We start from the raw sequence: 26,867 nt of genomic DNA, 5'->3' as shown, positions 1-26,867 counted from the left end.
CAGTTTCTTCTTCTGACCAGGAATATTCTTTCCCTCCTTATGAGGATTATGATGCTGAGGAATCCATTCCTTCAGCTTTTCCCCCTGAGGATTTCTCTTTTGGGGAAACTTTGCATGAAATGAGCGAACATTTTCATTGGGAAGGACAGGAGTACTCGGAATCTAAGAAAAGACTTAGGGATTTTCTTCTTCTTCCCCAACATAGACCCCTGGCTATTCCTCCTATTTTGGATATTGTGGGTGATGCTTTTTCGGAGGCTAACTTAACTCCTGACTCTCTTCCTCCAGCTCCTGTTAAGCCAGACAGATATTATAGGGTTCCTGATTCCCACCAGTTTTTATACAAAAACCCTACTGCTGATCCTGAAACCATTTCTCAGGGTCCTAAGGGGGTTAAGGCCGCTTCTGCTAAAAACCCCATTCCCATTGAGAAGGATTCCAGATCTTTAGAAAGATGGAGCAAAAAAGTGTACATTCTGCTACTTTATCTATTAGGGCTTTAAACTCAATTTCATATGCTGAAATACCAACAATTTCTTCTGTCTGTTTTTAAGTTAACTTCCATTTCTGCCTGTGCAGATAAGGAATTACATGACTTAAGGCATGCCACTGAACAAGTTGGGAAGCGTGGTTTACACTGTGGATTTGTTGATTTGGAGGCTTTTTGTAGGGCTGCTGCCTCTGGCAGTCATTAGAAGGCATGCATGGTTAAAGGAACAAAACTTGCCAGATCAAGTAAAAGCTAAATTATTGGGTGCTCCTGTTCAGCATAATGTTTTGTTTGGATCTAAAGCTGGAGAGGTGATAAAGAAGATGGAGGACAAGGCAAAATCCATGCAAACGGTCAAAGATTTCTTACAAGTACAGCCACCTAGATTTAGTAGGAATTGGCCTACTAAAAAATTGGTCCTTTCCCAATTCTGACAGGCCTCCGAGGGGTAGGTATAGACGCTCCCGAGGAAGGCCTCAAACGCAAGCCTCTTATAGACAAAGACAGTGGACTGCTTCCACCCCTAGGGGAGGAGAGGACCGGTCACAAGCTCATAGAAAACAGACTCAAGACTCCCTCTGTTGGGCTGCAGGAACTTCTTGCCTGGAAACCCCTCTCGGAGGAAAACTTTGTCTTTCACCTAAATTGGACTCGTATAACCCAAGACAAGTGGGTTCTGGATGTGGTTTCAAGAGGTTGCAAATTCCATTTTCATACCCTACCAAGACCAAGCGGATGGCCGGATCTTCCAAAACATCAATGGTTACAGGCCTTAAACCAGGTGGAAGCTCTCTTGGCTATGAAAGCCATAGAACTGGTTCCACTTTCAGAGATGGGACAAGGTTTTTACTCTAGGCTCTTTCTAGTCCCCAGAAAGCAAAATTCATGGAGACCCATTCTGGATCTGTCAGTCCTGAACACTTTCTCGAGATACCAAAATTCAAGATGCTTACTCTACAGCAGCTACTTCCAATGTTGACCAAGAATGCATGGATGGTAACTTTGGATTTAAAGGAGGCATATTTACACATTCCCATCAGGCAGGAATGCAGAAAATATCTCTGGTTCAAGGCCGGATCGAGGCACTATGCATTCTCTGCGCTGCCCTTTGGATTGTCTACCGCGCCCGGGGTCTTCACCAAATGCCTGGCTCCAGTAGTAGCTTATTGCAGACTCAAGGGAATTCAAATTTACCCTTATCTGAACGACTGTCTTATTCAGGCAGACAGCAAGGATGTCTTACTCCAGCATCTAGAATTTGTTCAGAATCTTCTCAAGTTCTTGGGATTCACTGTAAACTTAAGTCAAATTTGACACCCTCTCAGCAGATAACTTTTCTGGGTGCTCTTCTCAACACAACAACCCAGATGGCATTTCTGACATACGAAAAACAATTACAGCTGACTTCAACTTTCAAAACCTTGGCAACATTAACTCTGCTATCTGCAAGGAAATTCCTGCAGGCTTTGGGTTACATGGCCTCCTGCATCCTTCTCGTACCATATGAAAGACTGCATATGAGGAAAATACAGTGGTACCTAAAAAGTGTATGGTCTCAGCATTGCCACAGTTTAGACATACAGATTACCGTCCTGCCTTGTCTTCAAAAGGAATTTCTTTGGTGGTCCAAGGCATGTACTCTAAACAAAGGAAAAGCCCTTCAGTCTGCCTCCAGCCACTCCGATACTAACCACGGACGCCTCAGATTATGCATGGGGAGCCCATTTTCAGGGCAGCTGTCTGCAGGGCCTTTGGACAAAGGATCAGAAGCTCCTGCATATCCAATTTTAAAAGAAATGTTAGCCATTCAGAAGGCTCTATTGGCCTTCAGGAATCTTCTACATCCAGGACAACTACTGATACGAACAGATAACACCACAGTTATATGGTACATAAACAAGCAAGGGGGATCTCATTCCTATCCCCTTTGCAGACTAGCCATGAATCTATGGAACACAGCTCTAGCTTGCAAACTGGACCTTCAAGCTCTATTTCTACCAGGGAAGCAAAACTTCCTGGCAGACAGTCTGAGCAGGAACCTGTCAGACCCACACGAATGGATGCTGGACACCGAAAGATTCAAGATGATTACAGCAGTCTGGGGATGTCCTCACATAGACCTCTTTGCATCCCACCTCAATCCTCAACTACAGATTTTTTGCACCAGGACATTCCATGAATTAGCTTGGAAAGTGGATGCACTATCATTCAGTTGGAGAAACCTCTCTGGGTATGCCTTCCCACCTCTACCTCTTCCTCCAAGGGTGTTATTAAAGATCAAACAGGACAAGCCCAAGATGATAATCTTGCTGGCCCCAAATTGGCCTCGACAGTTTTGGTACCCAACACTGAAAAACATTTGTCTGGAGCCCCCTTGGGTTTTACCACAGACTCCAAGCCTTCTGTCCCAACACCAGGGTCAGGTTCGGCACTCCCATGTCAAAACTCTCAGCCTGATGGCATGGTTAATCCAGGGTCTATGATTCATTCTCTCCTGCCCAAGCAGGTTATGGATGTCATTTTAGAAGCCAGACGTCCTAACACTAGAAAATCTTATGCAGGAAAATGGAAAAGATTTTGCTCATGGATGCAGGCTCGGGATTCACATCCTCTTATTTCTAACATTCCTCTGATTTTACTTTACCTGACAGACCTGTTACATAAGGGTCTCTCTCTTCCATAAAAATACATGCCTCTGCTGTTTCTGCTCATTATAATACTGACCCTCCAATCTTTTCCCACCAGCTCATGAGACAGTTTCTCAGAGGAGCTAAGAACTTAAGGCCCCCTAGATCTCCTCCCATTCCTGCTTGGGATCTCGACTATGTTTTGGAAAAGCTCACCTTACCTCCTTTTGAGCCTGCTTCCACATCTGACATCAAGTTTTTATCTTGGAAGACCGCCATCCTGTTAGCTCTGACCTCTGCCAGGAGGGTTTCAGAGTTGCAAGCTCTTATGGCTGTGGAACCTTATGTTATTTTTCATCAAGACAGGGTGTCTTTAAGGACTAATCCTACTTTCATGCCTAAGGTGGTTTCCAAAGTGGCTTTAAATCAAACTATTCACTTGCCAACTTTTTTCCCCACTCCTCAAAATAAAGGGGAAAGGATCTTGCATTCCTTGGATGTACACAGACAACTACGTTTTTACCTGGACAGAACCAAGGACGTCAGGAAATAAGAGCAATTGTTTGCTTCTTATGGCTTCAAGTTCCCAAGGTAAAGCCATTTCAAAACGGACCATTTTTAAATGGATTGCTCATGGAATCAGATTTTGTTATTCACACCATGGAAAGCAAATCCCAGGGAGTATAAGGACTCACTCTACCAGAGCTGCTGCCACTTCAGCTGCCTTCCTCAGGGGAGTTCCTACCAAAGACATTTTGGAAGCTGCAACTTGGAGTTCAGTGCATACTTTTTCCAAGCACTACAATCTACCTCTCTACTTTAAGTCTAGGGCAGGCTTTGCTTCTGCAGTCTTGCAGGGCCTTTTAGCCGCCCCCTCTACTTTATGACCACCTCCCTTTTATTCTGCTTTGGGATTCAACCCTACATGACTGCAACAGTGAAACACTATGAACATAGTACAGTTGTGTACACTTACCATAAATGTAGATGTTCGAGTGTCTTCACTGTTGCAGTCTGGGTTACCCTCCCTCCTGTCCCCTCTTATTTTTTCCTTTGTGTGATTCCCTTCACCCTTCTGAGGTGTATTTGTAAAGGGTATGGGATCTTACTCATTTTGGAACACCTGACGTCTCGGGCAAGAAAAACTGGAGAACATTGCGTCGGCTGTCAGTTTTGTACTCCTGGCGCTCTGACGTCAGGGAGCATGGCTGAGCAGCCGACACCAGACCCAGACTTTGGGATTCTGGCCGACCGAGGACTGCCTGCCGGCAGGGGAGAACCTTACAGTCATGACTGCAACAGTGAAGATACTCTAACATCTACATTTATGGTAAGTGTACACAACTGTACTTTGCATGACCTAGCACTTCTCAAATAATTGAGATACTTGTCTTACAAGTTTTTAGTATACTCTTTACCTGCATACATAACACAACAAGTCCCCATTATTTGATACACACATGATCAGTTCACTTCATTTTACTTATTCTCCCAAGCAGCTCAGTCATATTAAGTTAAAGGCTAGATGCAAGTAGTATAAACCCAAAGTACATTATAATTGAGAATGCAAGTAGTGTAAGCCCCAAGTACATTATAGTTGAGAAAAGTAACATCACTGTCCTTAATAGCTGTTGCTGTTAAGACCCCCCCAACCTCAAATTTAAAGTACCTCTGCCTACTGTACAGAAGTACTTGGTGTAACATGCACTCATTTGAGAAATTTATTATACACATTTACTAAAACTTTATTTTCAGTCCCTTATTATTCTAAACTTCTAAGCATGACTGCTCGTTTTAACTATTACTGGCAGCACACCCCTGAAAACTGACCTCTCCATTAGGCTCTGAACTGTCCTTTGGTCACAACATACCCACTGTTTATAAGGAGTCCTTTATTGCACAGCTTACATCTAAATGCATTGCGTCTAGATCCTGGGATGCATTTTTTCTTTTGTACTTAGCTCTTATTAGACTGATCATTGACCGTAATCTCTTTCGAAGTGTATCTGTCCAAACATTTGTCCTAGATAGACAGCAGCACGTTCTCCCTTGAAAAATAAATACAATGGGGGGAGGAGGGCAACTAAATAAACTATGCAGGTCGTTTCAAAGCCTTGTCCCTTCTAGTATATTACAGTTTACCGAGAGGTGACCTCTGCCTTGCATGTAGATCTTAAACAGATCCTGTTGTCGGATCTATTAGACTTTCACAATTTCCATGGTATGACAAATGCCGGTCAAGGATCTCCATCCCATTTGCAAAATAGAGCGTTTTGGAGGGATAGATTTGTATTGCAGAGAGAACCACTTTTGTGGAATAGTGTTCTACTCCATATAAAGTGAAGTACTTTTACTTTATTCAAATGCAATTTGGACAAATGGATGTGGTAACTGCAAGTCCGCCCCCTGCCCCTCATGGGTAGAGGAAACTTGTAAATGTCCCAATATATACTTGTTTGGCCTAATTCTGGGTTAATAAATACAAAATATAAAGGTTAAAAACTACTATGGGAATAATAGAAGGTTAGGCTTAAGATCTTTGTATAAAAGCAGCGTAGCAAGTACCTGTGAACCTGTAAACATTTAATAAAGTAAGAATTATGCCTAGAGTCCTCAAAGTTTAACACAATCTATAAACTTAAAACCTCCCCCCACACACTTCTTGCAGAAGCAGAGTTAGTGTCCAAACTGCACCTTATGGTAGTGACGGTTCACATTTCTTCCATTGTGCTTCCTGCTTACACTCCATCCAACACCAGTCTCTAGTTCAAGTCCAAGGGTGCTGTATTTTCCAGTCAACTCCTAGGCATTTTTTCTGTTAGTCATTTTCCTTTGGAACACTGGAAGAGATTTTACCGGCAGGTTGTGCCTTTTTTGGAAGTATGAGAAGCATAGTCCCCTTCAACTTGCTGGATCACTGGGTAAACGTTTTCCACCTTTGCCTATTTTGTATCCAAAAATGTCTGCTTCTTCAAGCAAAGTATTGTGAAGACTGCTGGACTTGGCAGCTTGAATCTCAAAACTGCCCCTCTACATCCTCTTAATTTGCATTTTTCTATAAACGCTCGTGTCCCCAGTTGATACTATACCCTTATCCCACATTTGTTATAGAAACCACTCTTTCTGCTAAGGTGAGACCAGTAGTAGTAAAGGTGCCGTCATGGATTATTTTGTCATGGTCAGATTCGGGCATTACACATTTGTGTCCTTTCAATTAACAAATCCTGTTTGTGAATACCAGACTGGTTGATTATTTCTGCTTTCATAAAAAGAATTCAGTATTTTCCTTCGTTTTTTTGAAAAGCTGAAAAATCTGTTTCTGTACATGCAGTGTCTTATTGCTGTACTGTTTTTGATTATACTTGAGAAGCTTCATTTCAGCCTCTGAATTTCTGCTGTTTTATTAGCTATTCTGAGTAGCCACTTAAAGCTTTTTTGTTCTTTCCATCCTTTTGTCATTTGACTGTTAATGCATTCCTCCAGGTGATGATCATGTTTCACTGTGGCAGTCATCACATTTGGGTTATTTCTGCCAGGGTAGCACTCGATCGGCCTGAATACCAGAGACTTATTTCTGTGTCAGTTGCTGTCGCTTGAGGACTGACGTCAGGTCGTTGGTATAAAGGAAGGCAGCTGGCGCCATTACATCAGTCTGTCTTGCCATGGAGCCCGAAGCAAAAGCAGTTCACACGAGTGTTGGTCGGCCGCTACCTGAGTTTCGTTTCCGAATTGAAGTTTGTCTTCGAAAGCCAAGTACCCCATTGTGGATCCTTTTTTCTTGCACTAAACTGTCAAAGTTAATTGTCTAGCCTCCGGAAAGCAAATACCACACCGATACTTCCACTCTTGCTGCGTCACTTGTCTAGATCCAGACCACAAAGTCCCTCATTGTCACTTCTGTGCTTTAACGCCAGAAGTATTCGACATTGGGCAGTTATTGTAGCCAGATATTTTCGTTTACAGTCATCTCTCTAATTCTGATGTGCCTTCGATAAGCCATCCGACCTATCTTCTAAAAAAAAAAAAAAAAAAAAACCCATAAAGACCGCAGAGGACCAAACCTTTCAACGACGCTAGTGTTAAGCTGGTAGTCTGTCCTCAGGAACTCTGTGGTGCTTTCGCAGCCCCTAATGCCCGCTTCAGTTAATTCATAGGCCGCTACAGAGATCCTTTTGGAGTCTGGTATGCCGCAGAACTCTTCTACGTCTAAGGATCATGCGGTAGTCTATACCTTGGATGGGTCTGGAGCCACTGTGCAGGCACCAGCTTCCAAGGAAGTCCTTCGCAACACTGAATCCCGACATAAACTGACGCCTTCTTTTACGGCTACCATTCTTTTGAAAACAGTTCCTTAGGCCCAGGGGTCAAACCACCCCCAAAAAACAGACTACCCATTCTGAAGCGCCTGCTCCCTTGCCTCTGTCTCAAATGCTTAAAATGGCAGAAGACCTTATGCTGATTAGGGGAAGCCAAGCCACTCCCTCAAAAAAGACTAGATCTCTCTCCAGTAGTTTTGTCTGAACAAGAGTCAGATGAATGCGAAGCATCTGACTATGAAGACATGCAGCCCCTCTCCACATATGAGGATTCTGATGCAGAGGAATCCATTCCTTCAGCCTCTCCCCCAAAGGATTTTTCCTTTGGGAAACCCTGCATACTTTAAAGGAGCATTTCAAATGGGGGAGTCAAGACTACCCACAGTCTAAAAAGAGACTGAGTTCCCGGACCTTCCACAACACAGGCCCTTGGCTATCCCCCCAGTTTTAGATGTGGCGGATGTCTTCCTTGAATCCAGCTTTACTCCAGATGCCTTCCCTCCTGCTCTCAGAAAACCAGACCGGTACTGCAGAGTGTCTGACTAACACAAATATATATATTTTTTAAAAATCTGACTGTAGACCCAGAGTTCATTACTCAAGGGCCAAAAGGGATTAAAGCAACCTCAGCTAATCCCTCCCCCTCAGACAGGGATTCCCGAGCACTGGACAGATTGGGTAAAAAGCATACACCTCAGCTACTCTTGCTGTTGGGGCTCTAAATTGTTAGTTCCATATGCTTAAATATCAGCAACATACCTTGGAATTTTTATCCTTTCCTGCATGGGCAGAATCTAAAGATTTACAGGATTTAGTATGCATTCTGCTGCTCAAATAACTAAACACACTTTGCACTGTGGTTTTGACATGCTAGAAGCTTTTTGCGGGGTAGCAGTCGCTGGATCTGTCATTAGAAGATATGCATGGCTTAAACAATCCCTGCCTGACAATGTCAAATCAAGATTGTTGGACGCACCCTTGCACAAAGATAACTTGTTTGGTACTAAAGCAGAAGAGGTCTTAAAGATGGAAGAAAAAGCAAAATCTATGCAGACTGTTAAAGATTTCTTACAGGTATAGCCCCCCTAGGTTCCTCAGTTTTCCCTCCAAACACTGGTCCTTTCCTGCTCCTAGTAAACAGGGCCAGCTTGGGCCCCATGAAAACGGACCTCCCAGATGGTAGTCCCAGGGGTTGCAGTGACCTAAGCAGTGGACTGCCTCCACTTCAAAACCAGGGAGTTCTAAGCCACCCCCTTATGGTAAGAACTCACAGTGACTCGCCCCCTCCTGACCTCGCCTTTGCCCCCCCTTCACCTGGACCACCATTACCAATGACCAGTGGGTTCTGAACATTGTGTCTTAAGGGTAAAAATTCTCCTTCCACGCCCTTCCAACCCTAAAAGGATTCCCAGATCTCCAGCCAAATCAGTGGGCAGAGGCTCAAAAGTAAATCCATTCCCTCCTCTCCTTGGGGGCAGTAGAGCATGTTCTTGCAGAGCAGATAGGCCAAGGCTTCTACTCAAGACTTTCTGGTACCTGGAAAAGAGGGCACCTGGTGCCCCATCCTCTATCCATTCTAAACACCTTCCTGGTGATCCCGAAATTCAAAATGCTCATGCTCATCCTCCAGCAGCTGCTACCCATGCCCTCCAAGGATGCTAGGCTAGCCACCCTAGACCTAAGAGGCCTACCTCCACATTCCCATCGGAGAGTCCTGCAGAAAATTCTCTGCTTCAGGGCAGGTTCTCAACACTTTGTTTTCTGCACTTCCCTTTGGCTTATCTACTGCTCCCAGAGTTTTCACAAAATGCCTGTCTCTGATAATTGCCTTTTGCAGAAAAAGAAATATTCAAGTTTAGCCTTACTTACGACTGCCTTATTTAGGCAGACAGCCAGGGAAAGCTGCTCAAAGACTTGGCTTTTGTAAAGGACCTGCTAACCTCCCTAGGGTACACAATCAATGAAAAGAAATCCAACCAGGTACCCACCAAAAGGATAATCTTCCTGGGAGCAAGTCTGGACACGACATCCCAGATGGCATACCTAACACCCAAAAAACACATTTTCCTATCCGCTTCTTTCAACTGGCCACCAGGCCCCAGCTTTCTGCAAGGAAAATCCTGCAAGCCCTGGGATTCATGGCATCTTGCATACTCATTCCATATATCAGACTGCATATGAGCAAACTTCAGTGGTACCTAAAGAGCCTTTGGTGTCAGCGCTGTCAAGATCTAGAAACTCTTCTACCTATTATTCCTTGCCTGAGGAGGGAATTTCTTTGGGCAACAGCCTGCTTCCACAACAAGGGACTGCCATTCTCCCCACACCCCTCTGACCAGACCCTCACTGCACATGCATCGGACTACCCATGGGGTTTACACCTAGAGGGCAAGTGCATTCAGGGCCAATGGAACCCCCAACAACTCTCCCTGCACATCAGTCAAAAAGAGATGATGGCTGTGTAGCAGGCCTTAGCTTTCAACCCCATTCTCTCTCCAGGGGTTCTGATCAGAACAGACTGCACCACTGTGATGTGATACAAGCAGGGGATGGACTTGCTCCTACCCACTGTGCAGGCTGGCCATGACCCTTTGTTTCACAGCCTCTTCCATGCAACTACACTTGTTGGCACAATACCTGCCAGGCTCTCTCAACTCCCTGGCAGATCAATTAAGCAGAACCAGTGGCAGCTCAATAGAAACACCTGCTTTCTAATAACTCAGAAATGGTCAACCCCAGAGAGCGACCTCTTTGCCTCCCACACCAACCATCAGCTCAGCAAATTCTGGACCAGGGAGCATCACTGCATGGCATGGAAAGTGGATGGGCCCTGTCCTTCCTCTGGGTAAACCTCTGTCGATGCCTTTTCTCCCCTACCTCTCATTCCCAAGGTACTGCTCAAAATAAGGAAGGAAAAGCCAAGGACCATTCTCATAGCTCCAGACCGGCCCAGACAACACTGGTACCCCGTACTGCACAGCCTGTCCCCACTGCCTCCATGGAATCTTCCTCAGATCCCAGACCTCCTAACTTGGAGGGAAGCGGAATTCATGCACCCCCAATTGCAGACAGTCTGTTTGGCAGCTTGACTTATACCCTAACCCCTGGCCAATCTGCTATCCTCCATAAACAGGTTCTGGGTGTCATCAGAGAGGCCAGATGCCCTAGCACCAGAAAGTCTTGTGCAGATAAATGGAAAAGGTTTGTCACCTGGATCCAGGCTAAGGGGGCTAGTACGGCACAGCCCTCCATCCCTCTCATCCTGGATTACTTGGCTGACCTAATACACCATGGTCTCTTTCTCCTCTATGAAAATTCATGCCTCTGCTATTTTTGCTTGTCCCACTGAGCAGCCTCTTTGTTTTCACATCCTCTGATTAAACAGTTCCTCGGAGGGGCTAGCAACTTGAGGTCCCCCCAGAAGGGCACCTTAACTTTGTGTCGGAAGAGCTCACCCTGCCTCCTTTTAAACCAGCTCTTCTGCAGAGCTAAAATTTCTCTCCTGGAAGACAGCATTTCTTCTGGCCATCACTTCAGCCAGAAAAGTCTCTGAGCTGCAAGCACTCATGGCTCTGGAACCCTTCAGCATCTTTCATGCAGACAGGGTATCCCTCAGAACTAATCCTACCTTTCTTGCCCAAGGTGGTGTCCAGTGTGGGTCTCAGCCAATCCATCCATTTGCCCACTTTGTTTTAACCCTCAAAACAAGATGGAACGGATTCTGCCCTCTAGATCTGCACAGACAGCTCGGATACTATCTGGACAGGACTAAACCCTTCAGAAAGTCTGATCAATTGCTGGTTATCTTTGCTTCAGGGGCAGAGGGCAAAGCCATCTCCAAGCAAACCATTTCCAAATGGGTAGCACACTGCATCCAATTCTGCTACAAACAGCATGGCAAGCCTCCCTCCAAGGGGGTCAGGACACTCCATCAGAGCAGCCTTCACCTCTGCAGCTTTCCTCTTGAGTCCCCACCAGGGACATCTTGAAGGCTGCCACCTGGACGTCTGTTCACGCTTTTACCAAGCATTGCCACCTGCCCCTCTCCTCCATATCCAGACCAGGGTTTGCCTCTGCAGTCTTGCAGGGCATGCTTGCCAGCCCCTAGCTTTCTTGACTGCTTCCACTCATTTTCTCAGCTTTGGGAATCTACCCAAATGTGAGGTCTGCAACAGTGAAGACACTCTGTAACATCTACATTTATGGTAAGTGTACACAACTGTACTTTTTTCACTTGCCTCTGAATGCATTTGATTTTTTTAAACTAGAAACAACTTTACACTGATAACTGGATTGTTTGCTGAACAGCTGCAAGAATCTTCACCCAGTATTTGTTTTTCTTCATCTTTTTTTATTAGTTTACGTCCAGACAGTGTATTGAAGAAGCAAGCACATTTACCCAAATGAATGGCCTTTGCTGGCCATTTTCCAGATTTCTTGCTGAGACTCTTAATCAACCTGCTTATTAGTGTGCAGCCATCTTGGAAGTTCCTTGTTGCACTGAAAGTTGTACTCAGATTTTACTATTTATTTTGCTGTAGTTATTCTGTATTTCCATATGCATTTTATGGTTTATAATTTATATGTATCTTGTCTCTTTGCTCTTTATATTGCATTCATCTGACTGACTTCTGTTTCTTGCATAATATTCAACTTAAGTAAGAAAGTAGTATCTTTTTATAACAATTACATTTATATCCATAGTCCTCCAAATCACTTTACTTAGATGGATAAGCACACTAAATTCTGTCATGAAGAGCAAAACTTTTGCTTTCAGTATCTAGAGCTCTGACATCGTGGATGGTGGCTGTATTCCAGACCTTTATATCACAAATGTCTAGTTGATATTGTGTGTAGCATCTTGGCTTTGCTGAATAGTTGACAGTGTCTGCTGCATTTAATCTGTAGTTCTAGGTCATCTTCAGAGCCACAATTATCAGAGGTATGTCACTGTGAAGGTGACCATCCAGGAGAATAAGCTTGGGACTGTCCCTGTGTTGATGAGAATGAACTCCCTTGTGCAATATGTGAAAGTTATGTACTTTAAAAAATGTTGGGTCTGGATAGGGAGATCTGTCCTTGTTAACATATCCATCGTACTTCCCACCATCTTCTGACTGGTAGGATCTGGCGGTTGTCCTTTTTATTCTGATTTTTTTTTTTTTTTGCTCTTTGTGCAATATGGCAGAGCTGGTGAGGAAGCCCTTTTGCAGAGCACTCTGGGTAAAAGGAAAGCTCTAATAACTTGAAGTTGCTGATGCTGAGATGCCTAAAAGCATTAATCGTACTGTTGACAAGGATGGACCTACGTACCCAGAGTTGATGTTCATAAAGTGTGTAACTTTTTAATTTACTAGTTACAGTAATAGTGACTGTCTTGTAGAATATATACTGTGCATAATTTAATATTTAATACCACCTCAAACCTGTTTCTTCCCACATATTTTGATTTCCTGTAGGGAACAGTGTAAAGAACAAGTAGACAAGTTTCCTGGAGCCAGCTACAAGAAATTTGCTCTGGAAAATGATGCTTGGGAGTTTATTGGTACTAGACCACAAGAGAACAGCTGTTCAACAGGTACATTTGTTTACTCTTCCACTATAAATGTTTAAAAAAAGAATTGAGATTTACTTAATATGTTGTACTGTCAGTTGGTCAGAATATTATAAGTTGATCCCACTGACTTTCTTTGCTGACTGATGCACAAAAGCTTGATAGTTGTTCATGCTAAAGCTGAAACATGTTTTTTTAAAGGCTGACTGAGTGCTGCTACCTGTTGGTTCTTTAAATTTATTTTCTTTCTTATTGAGAGATTATTCTGAAAGAGGTCTTGATTTGGGAGTGTTAACATTGTTTTGCTGCATTTTACTTTTACTGTTTTAATTATGACATATGCTCATCATTCACACTGCCTCAGTGGCATATATGCCATGTTTATCCTACTAATAACTGCTGCAGTAGCTTTAGCTATATGGGGTTATATCCTGCCAAATGGTATTACGGCTGACCAGCTTCTAGGCACCCTCAACTTGTCCAAACTCAGTCAGCTCAAGCTGAACTGACTGAAAAGCCAGGCTTGGGAACCAAACCTTTCAGAGCTTTCTTTCTGCCAAAGAGTACTCCTCTGTGGGCTTTACATACCTCTCAAGTGTACCTCATTATAAAGAACGTACCTCATTTGGGGTCTTAAAGTTCATGTTCCTCAAAGTTCCACATTGAAAGACTGTCACACATTCAGTGTTATGATTCATTTCCATCTATAATGGATTTCACTTAAAATCATATCAATTCATTTAAAAGATCTTCTTTTATAAGTAAAACCAGCATATTTAACCATCCTATGACCTTCCTAGTTGAAGTTGTTAGTAAGCCATTGGTATGTGTTCCACATTTTGCCCATTTGTTCCACATTATGATGGTTAGTGTTCCTCATTTTGGAGATGGAAGGTTGAGAGCTATAGCTTTAGAGGATCAGCAGTCACCTTGTGCTGTTTATTGCTGTGTAGGCAAGTTCCCTTTGAGGGGCTAAACCTGCCATGTTTAAGTTTTAATTGTGCTTTCCTGTTTAGGTAAGTTGTTTTTAAGATACAGTCTTATTTGACTGTCAGAAGTTACTGTATTTTTTTTAAATGGGAGTGAACTTTTTTCCTGTAACTTGTGAACATTTAAAAGTGATTTTGACTGTGTGCGTGTGAAAAAAGTGACTTAAAACTTTAAAATGTTAGCAGCACTTGCGGCTAGCTTTCCATGGGGAAATAACATTTTTGACGTGGCCATGGAACAAACTACCAGTCCCACAGTTGGTCCTTCTTCCGGCCACAAAAAAAGTTAAGCAAACAGCCTTTTGCAATCACAGCAGGCAAACAGTTTGCCTCAGCTGAAGGTGGGAGGCTCTACTGTGGCCATAGCTTATTTGTTAGACCACTTGTCTTTTACTGTGGATCCCTGTGGTGTAGTACTTGGCCATTATGGACCAGGGGATTGCCACATCCTCTATGGCTGAAGTCCACTCAGTGGGGAACCACTCATCTGAAGTCTGTGAGAGGGAGCAGGGAAAGCTTCCCTATTCATGGGTTAAACTCCTTGGCTAGACTTATAAAGACCTCGGGGCCAATAACTTGGTAACTTCCTATGATCCTATACAATTAGAATGTTGTGCCCCATCTCTGGGGAAGCTGCTGCTGTCATTAAACTGTTGGCCCCATTTTCCTGTCTAAAAATAACAGAAAACTAAACCTGCATCTTATCTTCCTCAAACTTACTTCGACAGAGGAAGCTGTTTATCTTGTAAAGTGGCTCTTGATAAGAGGGGAACCTCTCTACCTGAAGAGATTCAGAATTCTGAATCTGGACAGGAAAATGAAGGGACAGGTGCAGGATTTTCTTATCTGTTTCAGAGGAGAGCTCAGCTATTGGTCCTGTCTATGGAGGTTTCTGTTTCTCTGAAACTATTTCCAGAATGTGCCAGTGTTTTTAGTGGGAGAAAACAGATTTCTCAGTCCATCTGAAAATGAAAGGAATTTCCAGAAAGTACATGCATTTCCCCCAGTTCTGTCAGCTCTGGAGGAGGTGTCACTGCCTGTAATTTTCGTGATAGCCTGCTGCTCTAAAGTCTGAGAGAATGTATATATGAAGTTTATCGGTCTTTAAGTTTATACTCTTCATGCATTTGGCCCACCAACTGTAGCTTTATTTAACTGTACTGCTGCTAAACGGTTGGTTAATTCCACTCCTAAGTTTTATAAGATTGTAAGTAGGGGGGAAGGTATATGCTTTTGAAACATGAATTTACAGAATTTTGACTTGTCAGGCTTGTGCTCTAGTGTGTTCTGACTAATTATTGAAGTATGAGGAATGTTTTGTCTGCGGTTTCTTATCAGGAAAGATCTGCTTTACATAATTTATTTTTCTCCATTGTATAAGTCACTACTCATTGTTTACAATGTGTGATTCAGTTGATGCTGTGGACAAAGGCACATTTTTGATGAAGTTTGCCTGGCTGAGTGAGTACTTAGAACTTCCCATGTGATGGAAAAATGAGATTTAAACTCATTTGGATAAACAATACATGCAGAATAATGTTTTGGAGGAGGAATGTGGCTTAAGGCAGGATTTGACTGAGCTATGCAACGTTTGACTGACCAATGAGTGGATAAATTTTTAAGGGATGTATAATGTTTGCAACTTTATAGTTTTTCATCTGTATAAATGGTATGATTGCTTATGTCATAAGTGATAATTTAGTAGAAGTGCTTCTTGTATAAATTCCCCCTTTGGATAGGGATTGTTTGTGGCTGCTCTGCAAAGGTTATCAAAAAGTTTGATGAAAGGGTTAAATTGATTCAGGGAATCAATATTTCCAGTCCTCATTTTCCAAAATTTCTAAGGAATTCTTTAACCTCTCATCAGTGATGGCAAAAATATACAGTCTCAACAAAATATGGGTAAACAAACTTAAGAAGAAATGGCAGGGGAGGTTCCAAAAATCATTATAGAATCCTCCAAAACCAAGAAGAAATGGCAGGGGGGGAGGGAGGTCCAAAAATCCTTGACTACTTTGTTTTGGAGGGTTCTGCAAAGTCAGAATACATTTTGTAGACCATGTCCCCCCCACCCCCCAGCAGCCCACCTTCCCTTCTAAAAGTCTGAATTCTCCACTTTTGCTTGGCAACAGATTATCTGGGACAGATGGGTAGTGAAAGTCATTCATGGCAGTGGGAGGAAATTCCTCCTTTCTAGGTGGCTGTTCCTCATCAGTCAGACCAGATGCTTTATTTTCATTTTATTTTTATTTCACTTGTCCTTAAACACGTGCTGTCCCAGGTAGTAAGAGAACCAGTTCCTCCTGCTTAGGTTGGGAAAAGTTTTTTTTTATTCGTATGTTTTTATTGCCAAAGAAAGATGATGCTTGGGGACCAGTTCCTGATATGTTTCCTAAATTTGTTTGTGATGGTGCTCAAGTTCAAAAGGCTGTCACTTCATAACCTGTTGCCTCCTTTCTTATTTGTTTCTTGCTAACGCTATATTTAAAAGATGCTTATGACATCTCTGTTAATCCAGACTTCAGGTGTTTTAAGGTATCTTGTATTCTCTACTTGACAGCTTGCTTATCTTTGCAGGGTCTGTATCAGTATTGGGAATCTTGTTTGGGTGAGATCTATTAGACAACCTGGGATTCCAAGAGAACATTAGCTTTTTACTCCTTCACATAGGATTGTGCTCCTGGTGTATCAGCTGGACACCTGTTCAGAGTTTTTCTTCCACAAGAAAACTGTCACTACATCTATTTCTAAGGTTTTGCCACTCTGACTTTGGTCACTGTTTGAAAATACTTCAGGAATTTGGGTCTTAAGCATCTATGATTCACATGGTACCCCTGGCAAGACTCCACATGAGAAAGATACAGTGGTATTTGAAGTCTCTTTGTTCCCAGCACCAACATCTTTTGCTTTTTTTCAAATACTGATGCTGGAGTCTCTTCAAAGAAAAATCACTTGGTGGAGATGACAAATACCCTTAAATCCAGGTCTCATTCTCCTTCCCTGTTTTAAAGCAGTCCGTCATCACATATTCCTTGAACTTTGCTTGGAGAACACTGTCAGAAGGGATAAAAGTGTAAGGGGTGTGAGATGCAAGGACTGATCAAAGCCCTCGACTCCTGACTCCTCTTTGGTCTGTGGGACCTCTTCAAGTTGTTACAGACAGTACCACAGTCATGTTGTGCATCAACACGTAAGGGGGAAGTAGGTTATATCTCGTTGGCAGCCTAATCATGGTACTTTGATATATAGCTTCACAGCAAAGTCTCATTCTACAGGCATCCTACATTGTATCAGCAAAATTGTGTGGCAGACTAGCTGAGCAGGATAAAGGCAGACCATCGCAAAAAATCCAGGGTACTTCCAAAGATTCACAAGGAATCCCCAAGATCATTGTGGTGACTCCCTTCTGGTCCAGGCAGCTGTAGATCCATTGTCTTCCGTGTGTTATCAGAATGCACTCAGATCCGATACTGGCCGATTCCAAAGACATCAGCTCATGCAAGCTCCAGCTCCTGTACCCATAACCCTTTGCAGGAACAAGAGTCTGAATCTTGTATGCCACTAGACTGAAATTCAGTGCATTTTCAAGGAATTGTGATCCTCAAGGAGAGAGAAGTTTATTGCTGCATATGCAAAGTCTGTTTTCACTGTCAACTGTTTTGTTTAGCAAATGGCCATCGCAGTTAGAAATGGCCAGGAGAAATTACCACAAGCTTCTCACAGACTGGATCTACTCACACAGGAACAAAGGTGTTTGCACCCCGATCCCAATCAACTTCATTTGACTGCCTGGATGATAGGATCTTTATTCCCTTAAGGCACTTGTCTACTGAGGATATAGACAAAGCATGCTACTGGAAAATCATACATTAGTAAATGGGGAAAAGGTTTTCTAATTTGTCAACATAACCAGCACCCATTCAGGGCTAGTTCTATGGTTTTAAAATGTGAGTTGCTGTCTTACGGCCTTTCTTACTCCTCCATCAATGTCAATTTGACAATTTCAGCGTGTCTGCCCCTGAATCCTTCTTTCGGTCTGTTTTTTATATGAAAATGTCCTTAAAAGGGATTTTGCACAAGAGGCCTCCAAGAAAGCTAGATGGCTCCTTCTTAGGATCTTAATTTTGTGTTAGAGAAGATGACACTTGCTCCCTTTGAACCCGTTAACCTGGCTGAGATGAGGTTGTAACATGGAAAACCATTTTATGGATTACTCTGACCTCTGCAACAATGGTGTCTTGAGTTGCAAGCTCTTCTGCAACAATGGTGTCTTGAGTTGCAAGCTATTATGGCAAGTCAGCTCTATCTCATTTTCCACAGAGATGATGGGGTTCTTTCAGAACTACACCTACTTTTATGTCTAAAGTGTCAGACTTATAACCTCACTGTTTTTTTTTTTTTTTCCCCCCTTAATCTAAAAATGAAGGATAAAAGATAACTATACATCTTGGATGTCCACAGACTATCTGGGTACTATCCTGACCAAAAAAGAAGTCTTCAGATCTTCGTATCAGTTAATTTCTTGTGAAGATGAGAAGGGAGAACCTGTGTCAGAATATTCTGTTACCAAATGATTAGCTAAGGCTATTACCTTTTTATTATACTCGCCACAGCGGAACTATTTCAGGCAGCGTCAAGGCCCACTTTACTAGGGTATTGGCACCATCCATTTCCTTTTTGGAAAGGATTGAATTCTAGAAGTATTTTAGAAACTGCAAGCTGGTCATCTGTACATTACTTTGCAAAGCACTAGAAGCTTAATTTTTCCCTTGCTCTACATTAGGCTTTGCTAATACCATTCTTCAGGGGCTCCTGGACTCTTCTCCTTCCATCTTCCAAATGTAAGATAGGTTTAGCACCCTTACAGCCAAGGCTACTGCAGCAGTGATTATTTGAACACCTACTGCTAAGTTTAGTTGCACAACTGTACTTTCTCCCTTCTAATGGTATTGGCCAAAGGCAATTACTACATATCTCCTGACACTCTGGAGTTCACGTAGTTTCTGCGGTGACTGGTGCACCCAGTTTGGATAAACTGTAACAGCCTGTAGAAGTCCATCTTGATTCCATTTAGGAACTTGTTTCATGAGGGTTTGCAGTAGATGTGAAACGAGGATAGAAAACTTGCTACTGGAAAATCTTGTGTTTTACACATTAAGTTTTCTAAGTTGTGCCTAAACGGGAACAGAGGGTTTCTTGTGGTTTACATAACTCTGTTATTGAAATATTTGTGAGCTCCTTCAGGAAGGCTTATCTTGTGTGTCCATGAAGGTGCATTTAGCAACTGTCTGCCAATGGATCCCGTTCTTATCATTTTGGTTAAACAGTTCATGAAAGGAGTATTGCTTATGAAACCCCTTCACAAGCAAATTCCTCCTTCATTAAATTTTTACCATGTTTTGGAAATATCTGACCTTGCCACCTTTCCAACTTGCTGCTCAGGCTGATGAAGTTGACTTGGGTTCATAGGCGTTTTCTAGGCTAACTACCGCAAGGGCAGCCTTAAGCCTAGCCATGCATCCCAAATCTCTGACAAGTATGCTCTTGATTAACTGTAAGCAGGGGCCTGGGAGATGATGAAACAATTTATAGGTTGCCTGTGTTTTAGAGACCAGTGACAAACCAGGGATGAATTTGTTCTCCAGCCAATTCTCCAAGTTGCACTTGAATTGGTTTAGAGAGGAACTCTGCTTCACGCTGGATGGGGATCCTGTTCATAGACTGTGTAGTCTTTGGGATACATACCTGCCTCTCCATCGGGTACCATTTATATCACAGGCAATGTTTAAGTCTTTAGAACGGGTAATTCTGGTGCAGTTTGTTTTATGCAGGAGGTCCATCAGAATGGGGTCTGACAGTGCTCTGTATGCCAGGCATAGATCTCCCCTCAAAAACCTGTAGAAAGAATACAGGGATAGGACCTTGAGGTGGTCTGCACAGGACGTTATGCTAATGCACTGCATTTTTTTTTTTTTTTGTGAGGAATCTCTGGATGTTCCAATAGTTGGATATGCCTAGTTAAGTACATGCCCAAGGGGGCATTGTAATCAATTGTATGTCTGATGCATGCTGAGTATAGTGGAACAGTGACTTCCTTGGACTTGGATGCCATACCTTTTGTTTATAAGTTGTGCAACATAGAATGATTTCCTCACTACACTAGACACGTGATGGTCAAAGGCTAGATTACTATCTGTGTCCCTGACTAGTGGGTCAACTGTAAAGGGTGTGTTGTGAATATGATGGTTACCAGGGGGTGGATGATTTCCCAAAGGATACTGTTATGCATTTCTTGGCATTTGGTTTTAGTCCATGGCTCTGACACCAGTTGGTTCTGTCAGCCCCTCCTGGAGAACATTTGCGTCAGTGTGAGATTCAATGATGGCTCCTAATTTGTAATAATCTGCAAATTTAGTCAGCCAGAGACCACTGGCATTGGCCTTTGCTTCAGAGAAATAAATGCCAAAAAGGAGCGGTCCAAGGACTGATCCCAGAGGGGGACTCCCCTTGTCTTTGTAGAGGTGGACTGTCCAATTCTAACTTACTGGGTCCTGTCTGTGAACCAGTTGGCTATCCACTGGGTGGCGTACGAGTTTATACTTAATCTCTCGAGTTTGTCAACAATGCTTGAGTTAGGTATTCTGTCAAATGCCTGGTGGGTGCAGCTGCTTCTATGCAACAACTATTATGATGTCAAATGCCTTGGCCAGGTCAAGGTAGGCAGTGTGAACCATTTTCCCCTCAACCATTGCTTTGGTTACCTTCTCAAAGTCCCCCAAGTGGAGTAGGCATGAATTGCCCTTGAACAAACCAAGCTGGATTGGGTTCAGTGTCTGGAGGTGTTTAGTACCCCTCTCGATCATTTCCATGATGATTCTTTCCATGGCTTTACATGTAGGACTAGTGAGACTTAAGCCAGTAATTTCCAGAGTCTGTAGATGGCCCACCTTTGTGCAGCGAGAACTGCTGCTGTTCTCCATTCATGAGGCACTAAGCCTGTTTGGAGGCTACAGTTAAACAGTAATTCCAGAGGCCCCGAGTGTCATGTTTCATGCTATTCAAAAGGCATCCTAGGATATTGTGTGGGCCTATTGATGCAGTGTTTTTGGTTTTAGAGCATTAAGGACCCGTTAGTGTGATAGTAGGGGGGAGTTGTATTTGATGGTATTTCCTGAGGGAAGGTTGCAGGAGAGAGAAGGGTAAAGTTGGAGCCAAATTTATCCGCCAGGAGGTTTGCTATACCTTCTGGCTCATAGGTGGCTCCATTTACAACGAGGTCTGCACACAATTGTATATTGCCTTTGAGTTTGTGGACATAGCTAAAGAATGCATTTGGTTGTCCTTTGGTCGGGGAGGCCAAAGTTATCTCAAATTTGGCTTTGGTAGAGTTTTTGTTCTCAGAGTTGGTTGTTTAGTTTGGAAGTGCTTTTATCCTGCTGGGTCCTGTACCTCCTAATTTTTGCCATGATTTTCTTCCTTCTGTTGTACTGCTTATTGAATTTGTGATTCCACCAGGGTGGCTTGTTTTTTTTTTTTTTTTAATTAGTTCTGTACTTCTTGGTAGGTGCAGCTATTAACGTGCTTGTACAGGATTTCTGTGAACAGTTCTGCATAGGCAGCAGTGTTCTCAGGGTTTATGGGGGCTTGAAATTTTGCCAGGTTATCACTTAATAGCAGGAGGTTAGCCACAGAGTAGTTTCTGAATATTCCAGATTTAGCTGGGGGGTGGGGGGGATGGTTCAGGTTTCCTTTTCTCCTAAAAGGAGACCATTTTGTGCTCTGACCTTAGCGGGGACGACATTACAGTAGGAGGTGTGCAGCACTCTACCATATCGGTGAGGATCAGATCAATTATGATTGTACTCCTGGTTAGTGTATTGACTGGTCCAGGGAGTTTGTATTTACAAAATCAAGGAATCTCTGTGCCTGTACATGTTGGTGTTTTATAGGATTCCTAGTTAAGTGGGGTAGTTGTCACTCATGAATATGGTAATGGGTTAAATGGTTAGCGTTTCTGATGAGCTGCTCTATGTTCAAATCACCATAGGCAAAATCCGAACTTAAGTGCTTTTGTCCTGTTTGACTAGGTGTGTGTGTGTGTGTGTGTGTGTGTGTGTGTGTGTGTGTGTGTAAGTATATATATATATATATATATATATATATATATCTATATATCTATATCTATATAATGTGTGTGTGTGTGTGTGTGTATATATATATAAAAAAAATGATTATTGCTCTGACCTCATCATGGGAAGTCTGAGCTGCAAGCTTTTGTTGTGGGACATCTTTAACTCATATTTTTCACAGGGATAGGGTTATTGTGCACTAATCCCTCTTATGATGCAAGTGGTCTCTGAATTCACCCTCTGTTAACTTCCCTGTGCTGTACCAAAACTTAAGAATAAGGGAGCGGGTATACGTCATCCCTTGTATGTGCAATAGCAGCTCAGGTTCTAATTTGACAAGACAAAACCCTTCAGAAAGGCTGAAAAGCTTTTGATTCCCTACATGGGGGGGACGGGGGACAAAGGAGGGTCAAACCTGTCTTTAAGAAAATAGTTGTATGTTGGTCGTCCTCTAGTATTGTTTTATGGTACACCTACCAATACATGGTGAATCCAGGCAAGGTAAAAGGGCATTCAAGTAGAACCTATTCCTCTGTAGCAGCTTATTGGAAAGGAGTAGACTCCAGATATTCCTGAGACAGCTACTTGGTCTTTCATCCATATTTTTTGTGAACCAGTGTAAGCTGGAAGCTGGTTCTTCAGGGCTCATGTACCCTTATTTTTCCTCCCAGGATGAGTAAGCTTTGGGAATCTATGCTTATGCCAGTAAAGCACTGTGAGCACAGTACATTTGCAAAAGTCTTGCTTTGTTACATTAGATGTTCATAGCGTAAACTGTCTTACTGGCAGTACCCACCATCTCTCTATATAATCTGAAGGTGCCATTGTCATGCTCAGCAGCTTTTTTGTGTTTTATAGTTTGGACACAAGGTGTTTGCAAGCTTGTGTTTTAATCTTTTCCTTCTGGACCCTAGAAGACAAATGAGTCTTGTCTGTGGGTGTGAAAGGTAGTCTCTGTACTGTCAAGTGATTGGTCCTTGACACCCACATACAGGCTGGGAGAGGAGCTCTGTGCTCTGGTACCCTTCCAAGTATAGGGTAGCAGGGCACTATAGCCCATATACCAGTAAGGCAGTCCATTCTTTGAACATCTGCTACCGGTAAGTAGGACTTGCACAACTGTACTTTCTCTCCTATTATAAATTAAACGCAGTCTATGGGGTTATCTAACTTTTTCCCCCAGATCAAACGAGGGGAGAAGATTTTAAAGAATTCTGATGTGCAAAAAAGGAGGAAGGAACATGGAGAACTGTGTCTTAGACCTCCTTTTTTTTTTTTTTTTTTCCTCCTAAACCTTCACATCAAAATTCAAAATATCTCCAAAGTCTGTTACGCCCCATTCCACCTGTCACTTACCTAGTAACGTCAGGTTTAAAAGATTCTTACCATACCATTGTAATAAAAGGATTTACAATATTTTTTCTGTGTATGGTTTATATTTTCAATTTTCTGTCTTGCACTTTAAACATTCAGAGCTGTAGATAAACCGAAGTGCCTGGCTCCTGTAATAGCCCTTTACAGGTTGCAGGACAAACATTTTTCCATGTTTTAGATGCTGATTTTTGCAGATTCCTTTATAGGCCGTCTAAACCCTCTAGCATATGTAATAAGCCTTTGTGCATAGAAATCCCAGGGTGACGAAAGAGAACTTCTCTTTATACCACAGGATAGTGTTTCTGGGATGTCTTGTGGATACAGCACTTTACCTTTTTTCTTAGGACAAATTAAATGTTGCAAGGGGCAATTTCTGATATTTTCTAAGCAGACACTTCCTTCTATAAGGAAATTTCTCTGAATTCTAAGTTTCATGACGTCTATCGTGACTCCTTTGGCCAGGCTTCTATGAATCTTTCTCATGTGGTTTGTCAAATCATTTTTGGACCCAGTGCCAGCACCCCACTCGTTTCAAAATCATGTGCTAGGATTTGTGAAAAGGAGATTATCTAGAAGATGAATAGGGTGTCTCTCAATCCCAGGTCTTTCTGCCCCTGGTCAGTAGCTGGTAACCACAGTTGCATCAGACTTTGCTTGGGGTGTGGTGTCCAAGGGAGTGGAAATACTAAGCCTTTGGAACAAGCAGGACAAGCTGAAGCACACAAATATCAGACTTGATTACTCTAATAGATGGTGTAAAGTCTTTGATCCATCTTTGGACTTGAGGCCCTCTGCTAGTAATCCTTTCACCACAGTGATAAGGTACATAAATGGGGGGGGGGGCAGTTAATACCCCTTTTACTGACTAGCTTTGATAGCCTGGGATTTGGTGACTCAGTTAAGTCAAGTCTGCCCCAGGCTGTCAACATTCCATGAGAGCAGAACTTTGCTGCAGAGAGGCTGAGCAGGACTTCACAAATAAGAGTAGAACCTGGGGTCTTCCCAGGAATTGATCCATATCTGGGGATCTTATCAAGGAGGTCTGTTTTCTTCTAGCTGCAGCAAAGAAATTCAGCTCCCAAGACTCCTTGCAGGCTGGCCTGGAAGACTATGCCTTTTCATTCCCGTGGTTGGGAATGTTCATGCATGAATTTCCACCCTTTACTCTTGATTACCAGGTTTTAAAAAGCAGAGGAGTTCCTTTTGGCCATAACTGTGTGTGGGCAAAAGAAGGAAAAAAATCACTATTGCCGCAAGCTTCCTCACAGAATAGACTTGTTCACACAGCACTCTAGCCTTAAACCGACTTCTTGGATGATGGACTGCTAATACTTTTTAGGCGCCTTTTTTCTGGGGATATGCAGCAGATATTAAAGGAGGCAGAGACTTGCTGCTACATAGTTATGTGAATAAATGAAAAGTATTTCTAGTTGGTGCCAAGCCAAGAACCAAGACCCTTGAGTTCAGACTCCTGCAATTCTTCAGTAGTTCTTCAGTATTTGTGAGTTACCATGTAGTCACTTTCATGTCAAGAGTCTTTTTTTCATGAGATGCGGTACAAAGGAAGAATCGTAAGTGAATCAGTTTTTGAAAGGGGTTTTACATTATCTTCCCACCTAGAAGGCAAGTGACTCCTTATTAGGGTGTTAATTTTGTTCTAAGGCTTGCCATAGTGTCCTAGTCTACCTGCTTATGATGCTTATCTGAAGCTCTTGTCTTGTAAAGCAGTATTGCCTTTTCTTGCTGAATTCCTAATATAGTTGTAGGCTGTTTTATAGCGAGTCTTCTGGTGTCTTTTTTACGGATCTGGTTGCTTTTGAGAGCATCTTTCCTTAGGCTGTTTGAGGTTACACTATGCCAAGCTGCTGTTCTCTGTTTTCTTTCCAGCCCATAAAAATAAGGTAAGAGACAAAGGATTGTACATACTCTGTATGTCTGCAGACAACTTGTGCTACTTTGACAGGACAAAAACTTTCAAGATTACTAATCGGCTGTTTGTCTTAAATGAAGATAAGAGCCAGACACTGTCAAAACGGACTATTTCTAAATGGTTGTTACATGCTCTCACTTTTTGTTGCTCACCACAAGTCTCTTTCAAGTAAAGTGATGGACCACTCTAGCTCTCTGGCTAATTTTGTGGCTCTTTGGAAAAAGGCAGATTCCAGAATTGTACTAGAGTAACATCTTGTCACATGTACATGCATTTACAAATTGCTAGAGTTTTCTCCTCCTCTCTACCCAGAACAGGCTTTTCTATGACTTCCTGGACTCTGATCTACCTTCCTCCTCCTTTGTATTCAAAGCTCTGGTATTCTTGTAGCTTAAGCTACAGCAGCATTGATCTACTAATGAACAGAAGTCAGTTGTGTAAGTAAACTTGGCATAACATGTATGTTGGCATACATGACTGGCACAGTAGTCATACCCTTTCTCTGTCCATCCCTCTTTTGTTGCAATTTTATGCTACAGTGGGGGATTTTTATTGTTTTAGATTCCATTTAGCAGGGCTCTAGTCTCTCCTTCCTGAGGCAGGAAAGCTTTGAAGGTTTGGTGTCCTAACCTATGATTTCTGCTTTTGTTTCATGCAGGGCAGTGGCTAGAATATAAGAGGTGTCCTAAATGTTTTGAAACTGGCTGGCTGACCTAATCCTTGTCAGGACATCCCATGTAACTTTGGCTACTCCAGTAGTAATCTGCCTGAATGCTGACTGTTACAGTAGGTTTTCTTGCACTGTAATTTCCTCACATCTGATATGGTTATTGAATACCATACCTAGGTCTTTAATCTTCTTTTGGCTTTTCCCAATTAGGGGTCGCCACAGCGGATCACCTGTCTGCTCATTATTGGCAGTGGAGTTTTACGGTGTCTAGTCAGCCCGGCACCCAATTTTCCACAGAAGACACACACACTCGCACCTAGGGCCAGTTAAGAATGTCCAACCTGCCTGTCTTTGGGATGTGGGAGGAAACTGGAGCACCTGGAGGAAACCCATGCGACCACAGGGAGGACATGCAGACTCCACACAGAAGGCATCCCAGCCGAGGATCGCACCGGGGAACCTCTTGCTGTGAGGCGGCAAAGCTAACTGCTGCACCACTGCAGCCGCCCTACAATACCTAGGTCTTTACTGGTGTCCAGAATTATATACTGATTGCATGTGGATGCAGTACCTTATACTTGAGTATTAATTCATTGCCATAGATTAAGCCTGTAAAGAGTCCAGAAAACTTTTTGACTCCATTTCTTCAGTGATGCTCATTAACAGCAGCACAAACTGTCATCTGCGTACTTGCCGATCCAGAGACCATCTACCATTAAAATGAGACCTGAATAGTGTGAACAAAAAACAAAAAAAATCCCTGTGTAAATGTGATATTAACTCTTTCT

At 42.7% G+C, this 26,867-nt stretch overlaps 1 protein-coding gene across 1 annotated transcript in view; it reads left to right on the top strand.

Annotated features, from left to right (window-relative positions):
- The window catches only part of RNASEH1 (ribonuclease H1), a gene marked incomplete in the record, with an annotated part of 1,200,073 nt that overhangs the window by 76,933 nt on the left and 1,096,273 nt on the right, over nt 1-26,867 (top strand). Inside the window, 1 exon segment of the mRNA XM_044070435.1 lies at nt 12,893-13,011. Coding sequence (XP_043926370.1) covers nt 12,893-13,011 — 119 coding nt within the window.

The sequence above is a fragment of the Protopterus annectens genome, chromosome 1.part0 (genome assembly GCF_019279795.1).
Source record: "Protopterus annectens isolate FY-2018-M chromosome 1.part0, PAN1.0, whole genome shotgun sequence".
Classification (NCBI taxonomy): domain Eukaryota; kingdom Metazoa; phylum Chordata; order Ceratodontiformes; family Protopteridae; genus Protopterus; species Protopterus annectens.
Note: the sequence above shows the minus strand (reverse complement) of the source record. Positions and strands in the feature narration are given on the sequence as shown.